Source organism: Carcharodon carcharias (assembly GCF_017639515.1).
Source record: "Carcharodon carcharias isolate sCarCar2 chromosome 35 unlocalized genomic scaffold, sCarCar2.pri SUPER_35_unloc_6, whole genome shotgun sequence".
Taxonomy (NCBI): domain Eukaryota; kingdom Metazoa; phylum Chordata; class Chondrichthyes; order Lamniformes; family Lamnidae; genus Carcharodon; species Carcharodon carcharias.
In genome coordinates this window covers 1,136,966-1,146,581 of record NW_024470722.1, presented here as the reverse complement: position 1 = coordinate 1,146,581, position 9,616 = coordinate 1,136,966, and the positions used below count along the sequence as shown (strand labels likewise).

At 61.5% G+C, this 9,616-nt stretch overlaps 1 protein-coding gene across 1 annotated transcript in view; it reads left to right on the top strand.

The window, feature by feature from the left end:
* LOC121274265 (contactin-5-like) overlaps window positions 1-3,090 on the top strand; it is a gene marked incomplete at its 5' end in the record, with an annotated part of 77,956 nt that extends 74,866 nt beyond the window's left edge. The window contains 4 exons of the mRNA XM_041181476.1: window positions 39-225; window positions 1,200-1,312; window positions 2,722-2,931; window positions 3,031-3,090. Coding sequence (XP_041037410.1) covers window positions 39-225; window positions 1,200-1,312; window positions 2,722-2,931; window positions 3,031-3,090 — 570 coding nt within the window. The remainder of the gene's footprint in view (window positions 1-38; window positions 226-1,199; window positions 1,313-2,721; window positions 2,932-3,030) is intronic.
* Window positions 3,091-9,616: the final 6,526 nt, after the last annotated feature.

Genomic DNA, 9,616 nt, shown 5'->3' with positions numbered 1-9,616 from the left:
TTCATACATCTTGTGTACGTTCCCTTCATTTATTGCAGGTTAGTGTCTGGAAGAATTTGGAGATGGAGGATTCGAAGCAGACAGTGAGCACCAGCAGGAATGTCTCGTCTCTCCTGGTGTCAGGACTGGAGGCGAATACCGCTTACCTGGTGACTGTCCGAGCTTACAACAGCGCAGGTCTCGGTCCATCCAGCACTCCCAGGACCGTCACCACCAGGAAACCACGTAAGCGTCGCTTGCCCATTCCACCTCTGACCGTATCTGACCGCGGTGTCACAGAGCCCAGGAGAGTCGCGTGGAGCACCCTCCCCCACTCCGGCAGCACCTTCACCTTTCCTACGAGTTAGGAGCAGGAGGAGGCCATTCAGCCCCTCGAGCCCTGCTCCCCCATCCGCTAAGATCACGGCTGATCGGACTGTCACCTCAACCCCATGTTCCTGCCCATCCCCGATAACCTCTCACCCCCCCCCCTTGTTAATCAGGAATCTATCCACCTCTACCTTGGATATATTTACTCTGCTTCCACCACCTTTTCAGGAAGAGAGACCCAAAGACTCTCAACCCTCGGAGAGAATAAATTTCTCCTCATCTCTGTCTTAAATGGATGACCCCTTATTTTTAAACAGTGACCCCCCCAGTTCTAGATTCTCCCACAAAAGGAACCATTCTCTCCACATCCAACCTGTCCAAGTCCCCTCAGGGTCTTAAACGTTTCAATCGAGTTGCCTCTCACTCTTCTAAACTCCAGCGATACAAGCCTAACCTGTCCAACCTTCCCTCATTAGACAACCCTCCCATTCCAGGTATTAGTCTGGTAAACCTGCCCTGACCTGCTTCCAACCCATTGACATCCTTCCTTACAGAAGGAGACCAGCACTGTACACAGGACTCCAGATGTGGTCTCACCAGTGCCCTGTACAACTGAAACATAACCTCCCTACTCTCCTATTCAATTCCCCTCCCAATAAACGATAACGTTCGATTAGCTTCCCCGATTACCGGCCGCACCTCCATACCAGCCCTTTGAGATCCCTCTGCACCTCAGTCTCTCACCGCTTAGATAATAAGCTTCGTTTTTGATTCTTCCTGCCAATTTCCCAGTTTAGATTGCTCCCTATCCCAATGGACCTGTGAGTGAGGAGCCTGTCACTGGCTCGGGGACGCTGTGTCTAATCATTGCTTCCTCTGTTGGTTTACAGCCCCCAGCCAAGCACCATTCAATATTCTCTGGCATCAGCATGGCTCCACTGTGACACTGGGCTGGGAGCCGGTCACAAACAAGGACAACGAGTCGGAGGTGATGGGATACAAGGTGAGGGGGCAGAGGGCGAGGGTCAGACGCTAACCACTGCGGACAATGGCCGGGTTAAGGCCTCCTGCCGTGTCTGGATGTGAGGGTCTGACATGGTTCTGCTCGGAGAGTGAGGGAGGGAGAGAGTGTGCAGGGCCCCATATCCATGCAGTGTGCTAACTGTCTCTCTCTCCCTCCCTCTCTCTGTCTCTCTCCCTCTCTCTGTGTCTCTCCCTCTCTCTCTCGCTCCCTCCCTCTCTCTGTCTCTCTCCCTCTCTCTCTCTCTCCCTCCCTCTATCTCTCTCTTTCTCGCTCTCTTTCTCTCTGTCTCTCTTGGTCTCTGTCTCTCTCCCTCTCTCTGTCTCTCTACCTCTATCTGTCTCTCTCCCTCTCTCTCTCCCTCCCTCTATCTGTCTCTCTCTCCCTCTCTCTGTCTCTCTCCCTCTCTCTGTCTCTCTCCCTCTCTCTGTCTCTCTACCTCTATCTGTCTCTCTCCCTCTCTCTCTCCCTCCCTCTATCTGTCTCTCTCCCTCTCTCTCTCCCTCCCTCTCTCTGTCTCTCTCCCTCTCTCTGTCTCTCTCCCTCTCTCTCTCTCTCTCTCTCCCTCCCTCTCTCTGTCTCTCTCCCTCTCTCTCTCTCCCTCCCTTTCTCTGTCTCTCTCTCTCTCTCCCTCTCTCTCCCTCTCCCTTTCTGTCTCTCTCTCTGTCTCTTTCTCTCTCTCTCTCTCTGTCTCTGTGTCTTTATGTCTCTCTCCCTGTGTCTCTCCCTCTCTCTCCCCCTCTATCTCTCTGTCTCTTTCTCTCTCTATCCCTCTCTCTTTCACTGTCTCTTTCTCTCTCTCTCCCTCTCTCTCTCTCTGTCTGTCTCTCTCTCTCTCTCTTTGTCTTTCTCTCTCTTTGTCTCTCTCTCTCTGTCCCTTTCTCTCTCTCTGTCTCTCGCTCTGTCTCTTTCTCTCTCTCTCTCTCTCTCCCTCCCTCTCTCTCTGTCTGTCTCTCTCTGTCTCCCTCTCTCTCTCTCTCTATCTCTCCACCTCTCTCTCTGTCTCTCTCTCGCTGTTTCTTTCCCTCTCTCTCTTCCCTCTATCTCGCTGTCCATCTCTCTCTGTCTCTGTCTCTCTCTTCCCTCTATCTCTCTGTCTCTCTCTCACTCTGTCTCTCCCTCTCCCTCTCTCTCTCTCTCTCTCTCTGTCTCCCTCTCTCTGTCTCTTTCCCTCTCTCTCTTCCTTCTATCTCTCTGTCCCTCTCTCTCTCTTTCTCTCTCTCTCCCCCTCTCCCTCTCTCTCTGTCTCTCTCCCTCTCTCTCCCCCTCTCCCCCTCTATCTTGCTCTCTCTGTCTCTGTCTGTCTGTCTCTCTCTCTCTCTCTCTCTGTCTCCCTCTCCCTCTCCCTCTCTGTCTGTCTGTCTCGCTTTCTCTCTCGTTCCTCCACCAAGGTGCTCTACCGACAAGAAGGGCAGAGCCAGAGCCAGATGATTGAGACCAGGGAGCCCTCAGCTGTCATCCCACTCAGACAGGATGGCGTTTATATCATCGAGGTCCGAGCTGTCAGCGAAGGTGGAGAGGGGGCCGTCAGCTCGCAGATCCGAGTCCCCAGACCGTCAGGTAGGAGGTCAACTCCTGCCATCCCTGCCCCATGTGCCCTAGTCCCTTCCCCTGGTGACCCCTGCCCTGTGCAGTTTGTTAAACCCGGTCTCTCTCCCTCTTTCCCAGGTGGAGATGCTGTCTCCTGTGCTCCTGCTCAGGCCTCTTCGACCTCCGTGACCCTGATTCTGGCCCTGGTGCTACCCACAGCCTCCTTGTAGCCCCCACCACCACCCCCACCCCGCCCCCCCGACTGGCCCAGGTGGGGGAGGGGAGACACTGGACGGTCCGCTGTTTGCAGCTGGGTGAGCGGGATCTCCGAGTGGGAGGGGAGGGACCGATGGACAGTCAGTGACCCCCACCCCCACCCCAGGCCCCGGTGGGTGAGGTGTGGAAGGCTCCGGCCGATGGAGCTGGTCCAGCGGGCAGTTGAACTCGGTGCCGGACACCGGCGGTGTGAACCCAGGCGAATGAGGAAGATCCGCTCCGATGACCTGCGACCCCGTGGACAGGGCAGCTCGGCCTCTGAACTCCGACCTGCAGAACTCCATTCACAGCTCAGCGTGTTCCCCTACCTCCCACTCCCCTCACTATCCCTCCACTCCCCTCACCCTCCTCCCACTCCCCTCACCCTCCTCCCACTCCCCTCACCCTCCTCCCACTCCCCTCACCCTCCTCCCACTCCCCTCACTATCCCTCCCACTCCCCTCACTATCCCTCCCACTCCCCTCACTATCCCTCCACTCCCCTCAGCCTCCTCCCACTCCCCTCACTATCCCTCCCACTCCCCTCACTATCCCTCCCACTCCCCTCACTATCCCTCCACTCCCTCACCCTCCTCCCACTCCCCTCACCCTCCTCCCACTCCCCCTCACTATCCCTCCACTCCCCTCACTATCCCTCCCACTCCCCTCACTATCCCTCCCACACCCCTCACTATCCCTCCCACTCCCCTCACTATCCCTCCCACTCCCCTCACTATCCCTCCACTCCCCTCACCCTCCTCCCACTCCCCTCACCCTCCTCCCACTCCCCTCACTATCCCTCCCACTCCCCGCACTATCCCTCCCACTCCCCTCACTATCCCTCCCACTCCCCTCACTATCCCTCCACTCCCCTCACTATCCCTCCCACTCCCCTCACTATCCCTCCCACTCCCCTCACTATCCCTCCCACTCCCCTCACTATCCCTCCACTCCCCTCACCCTCCTCCCACTCCCCTCACCCTCCTCCCACTCCCCTCACTATCCCTCCACTCCCCTCACTATCCCTCCCACTCCCCTCACTATCCCTCCCACTCCCCTCACTATCCCTCCCACTCCCCTCACTATCCCTCCACTCCCCTCACTATCCCTCCACTCCCCTCACTATCCCTCCCACTCCCCTCACTATCCCTCCCACTCCCCTCACTATCCCTCCCACTCCCCTCACTATCCCTCCACTCCCCTCAGCCTCCTCCCACTCCCCTCACTATCCCTCCCACTCCCCTCACTATCCCTCCCACTCCCCTCACTATCCCTCCCACTCCCCTCACCCTCCTCCCACTCCCCTCACCCTCCTCCCACTCCCCTCACTATCCCTCCCACTCCCCTCACTATCCCTCCACTCCCCTCACCCTCCTCCCACTCCCCTCACTAGCCCTCCCACTCCCCTCACCCTCCTCCCACTCCCCTCACTATCCCTCCCACTCCCCTCACCCTCCTCCCACTCCCCTCACTATCCCTCCACTCCCCTCACCCTCCTCCCACTCCCCTCACTATCCCTCCACTCCCCTCACTATCCCTCCCACTCCCCTCACTATCCCTCCACTCCCCTCACCCTCCTCCCACTCCCCTCACTATCCCTCCCACTCCCCTCACCCTCCTCCCACTCCCCTCACTATCCCTCCCACTCCCCTCACTATCCCTCCACTCCCCTCACTATCCCTCCCACTCCCCTCACCCTCCTCCCACTCCCCTCACTATCCCTCCACTCCCCTCACTATCCCTCCCACTCCCCTCACCCTCCTCCCACTCCCCTCACCCTCCTCCCACTCCCCTCACTATCCCTCCACTCCCCTCACCCTCCTCCCACTCCCCTCACTATCCCTCCACTCCCCTCACTAGCCCTCCCACTCCCCTCACCCTCCTCCCACTCCCCTCACTATCCCTCCCACTCCCCTCACTATCCCTCCACTCCCCTCACCCTCCTCCCACTCCCCTCACTATCCCTCCCACTCCCCTCACTATCCCTCCACTCCCCTCACTATCCCTCCACTCCCCTCACTATCCCTCCACTCCCCTCACCCTCCTCCCACTCCCCTCACTATCCCTCCACTCCCCTCACTATCCCTCCACTCCTCTCACCCTCCTCCCACTACCCTCACTATCCCTCCACTCCCCTCACTATCCCTCCACTCCCCTCACCCTCCTCCCACTCCCCTCACTATCCCTCCCACTCCCCTCACCCTCCTCCCACTCCCCTCACCCTCCTCCCACTCCCCTCACTATCCCTCCACTCCCCTCACCCTCCTCCCACTCCCCTCACCCTCCTCCCACTCCCCTCACTATCCCTCCACTCCCCTCACTATCCCTCCCACTCCCCTCACCCTCCTCCCACTCCCCTCACTATCCCTCCACTCCCCTCACACTCCTCCCACTCCCCTCACTATCCCTCCCACTCCCCTCACCCTCCTCCCACTCCCCTCACTATCCCTCCACTCCCCTCACCCTCCTCCCACTCCCCTCACTATCCCTCCACTCCCCTCACCCTCCTCCCACTCCCCTCACTATCCCTCATACTCCCCTCACCCTCCTCCCACTCCCCTCACCCTCCTTCCACTCCCCTCACTATCCCTCATACTCCCCTCACCCTCCTCCCACTCCCATCACCCTCCTCCCACTCTCCTCACTATCCCTCCACTCTCCTCACTGTCCCTCCACTCCCCTCACTATCCCTCATACTCCCCTCACCCTCCTCCCACCCTCCTCACCCTCCTCCCACTCCCCTCACTATCCCTCCCTCTCCCCTCATTATCCCTCCCACCCCCCATACCCTCCTCCCTCTCCCCTCACCCACCTTCCACTCCCCTCACCCTCCTCCCACTCCCCTCACCCACCTCCCACTCCCCTCACTATCCCCCCACTCCCCTCACCATCCCTCCCACTCCCCTCACTATCCCTCCCACTCCCCTCACCCTCCTCCCTCACCCCTCATCCTGCTCCTTCTCCCCTCACCCACCTCCCACTCCCCTCACCCTCCTCCCACTCCCCTCCACCTCCTCCCACTCCCCTCACTATCCCTCTCACTCCCCTCACACTCCCCCACTCCCCTCACCCTCCCTCCCACTTCCCTCACTATCCCTCCAACTCCCCTCACCTTCCTCCCACTCCCCTCACCCTCCCTCCCACTTCCCTCACTATCCCTCCCACTTCCCTCACCCTCCCCCACTCCCCTCACCCTACCACTTCCCTCACTATCCCTCTCACTCCCCTCACCCTCCCACCCACTCTCTCCCTGAGTCCCCTCACTGTCCCACTCCCCACACACTCTCCCCCCGAGTCCCCTCACTGTCCCACTCCCCACACACTCTCCCCCTGAGTCCCCTCACTGTCCCACTCCCCACCCACTCTCCCCCTGAGTCCCCTCACTGTCCCACTCCCCACACACTCTCCCCCTGAGTCCCCTCAATGTCCCACTCCCCACTCCCCACACACTCTCCCCCCGAATCCCCTCACTGTCCCACTCCCCACACACTCTCCCCCCGAGTCCCCTCACTGTCCCACTCCCCACACACTCTACCCCCCGAGTCCCCTCACTGTCCCACTCCCCACTCCCCACACACTCTCCCCTCGAGTCCCCTCACTGTCCCACTCCCCACACACTCTCCCCCGAGTCCCCTCACTGTCCCACTCCCCACCCACTCTCCCCCTGAGTCCCCTCACTGTCCCACTCCCCACTCCCCACACACTCTCCCCCCGAGTCCCCTCACTGTCCCACTCCCCACACACTCTCCCCCCGAGTCCCCTCACTGTCCCACTCCCCACACACTCTCCCCCTGAGTCCCCTCACTGTCCCACTCCCCACTCCCCACACACTCTCCCCCCGAGTCCCCTCACTGTCCCACTCCCCACACACTCTCCCCCCGAGTCCCCTCACTGTCCCACTCCCCACACACTCTACCCCCCGAGTCCCCTCACTGTCCCACTCCCCACTCCCCACACACTCTCCCCTCGAGTCCCCTCACTGTCCCACTCCCCACACACTCTCCCCTCGAGTCCCCTCACTGTCCCGCTCCCCACACACTCTCCCCTCGAGTCCCCTCACTGTCCCACTCCCCACACACTCTCCCCCCGAGTCCCCTCACTGTCCCACTCCCCACTCCCCACACACTCTCCCCCCGAGTCCCCTCACTGTTCCACTCCCCACACACTCTCCCCTCGAGTCCCCTCACTGTCCCACTCCCCACACACTCTCCCCTCGAGTCCCCTCACTGTCCCGCTCCCCACACACTCTCCCCTCGAGTCCCCTCACTGTCCCACTCCCCACACACTCTCCCCCCGAGTCCCCTCACTGTCCCACTCCCCACTCCCCACACACTCTCCCCTCGAGTCCCCTCACTGTCCCACTCCCCACACACTCTCCCCCTGAGTCCCCTCACTGTCCCACTCCCCACACACTCTCCCCCTGAGTCCCCTCACTGTCCCACTCCCCACACACTCTCCCCCCGAGTCCCCTCACTGTCCCACTCCCCACTCCCCACACACTCTCCCCCCGAGTCCCCTCACTGTCCCACTCCCCACACACTCTACCCCCCGAGTCCCCTCACTGTCCCACTCCCCACTCCCCACACACTCTCCCCTCGAGTCCCCTCACTGTCCCACTCCCCACACACTCTCCCCCCGAGTCCCCTCACTGTCCCACTCCCCACTCCCCACACACTCTCCCCTCGAGTCCCCTCACTGTCCCACTCCCCACACACTCTCCCCCCGAGTCCCCTCACTGTCCCACTCCCCACACACTCTCCCCCTGAGTCCCCTCACTGTCCCACTCCCCACTCCCCACACACTCTCCCCTCGAGTCCCCTCACTGTCCCACTCCCCACACACTCTCCCCCCGAGTCCCCTCACTGTCCCACTCCCCACTCCCCACACACTCTCCCCTCGAGTCCCCTCACTGTCCCACTCCCCACACACTCTCCCCCTGAGTCCCCTCACTGTCCCACTCCCCACCCACTCTCCCCCTGAGTCCCCTCACTGTCCCACTCCCCACACACTCTCCCCCTGAGTCCCCTCACTGTCCCACTCCCCACTCCCCACACACTCTCCCCCTGAGTCCCCTCACTGTCCCACTCCCCACACACTCTCCCCCCGAGTCCCCTCACTGTCCCACTCCCCACACACTCTCCCCGTGAGTCCCCTCACTGTCCCACTCCCCACTCCCCACACACTCTCCCCCCGAGTCCCCTCACTGTCCCACTCCCCACACACTCTACCCCCCGAGTCCCCTCACTGTCCCACTCCCCACTCCCCACACACTCTCCCCTCGAGTCCCCTCACTGTCCCACTCCCCACACACTCTCCCCCTGAGTCCCCTCACTGTCCCACTCCCCACTCCCCACACACTCTCCCCCCGAGTCCCCTCACTGTTCCACTCCCCACACACTCTCCCCTCGAGTCCCCTCACTGTCCCACTCCCCACACACTCTCCCCCCGAGTCCCCTCACTGTCCCGCTCCCCACACACTCTCCCCTCGAGTCCCCTCACTGTCCCACTCCCCACACACTCTCCCCCTGAGTCCCCTCACTGTCCCACTCCCCACTCCCCACACACTCTCCCCCCGAGTCCCCTCACTGTCCCACTCCCCACACACTCTCCCCCTCGAGTCCCCTCACTGTCCCACTCCCCACACACTCTCCCCCCGAGTCCCCTCACTGTCCCACTCCCCACACACTCTCCCCCCGAGTCCCCTCACTGTCCCACTCCCCACACACTCTCCCCCCGAGTCCCCTCACTGTCCCACTCCCCACACACTCTCCCCCCGAGTCCCCTCACTGTCCCACTCCCCACACACTCTCCCCCCGAGTCCCCTCACTGTCCCACTCCCCACTCCCCACACACTCTCCCCTCGAGTCCCCTCACTGTCCCACTCCCCACACACTCTCCCCTCGAGTCCCCTCACTGTCCCACTCCCCACTCCCCACACACTCTCCCCTCGAGTCCCCTCACTGTCCCACTCCCCACACACTCTCCCCTCGAGTCCCCTCACTGTCCCACTCCCCACTCCCCACACACTCTCCCCTCGAGTCCCCTCACTGTCCCACTCCCCACTCCCCACACACTCTCCCCTCGAGTCCCCTCACTGTCCCACTCCCCACACACTCTCCCCCGAGAACCCTCACTGTCCCACTCCACACACACTCTACCCCCGAGTCCCCTCACTGTCCCACTCCCCACTCCCCACACACTCTCCCCTCGAGTCCCCTCACTGTCCCACTCCCCACACACTCTCCCCCGAGAACCCTCACTGTCCCACTCCCCACACACTCTCCCCCCGAGACCCCTCACTGTCCCACTCCACACATACTCTACCCCCGAGTCCCCTCACTGTCCCACTCCCCACTCCCCACACACTCTCCCCTCGAGTCCCCTCACTGTCCCACTCCCCACCCACTCTCCCTCGCCATTGCTTCATGACTTCTCTCATGGAGCCTATTCTTGGTACCTGGTCACCACTGCTCTGGATTCCGAATTATCCCTCAGGGTTGCA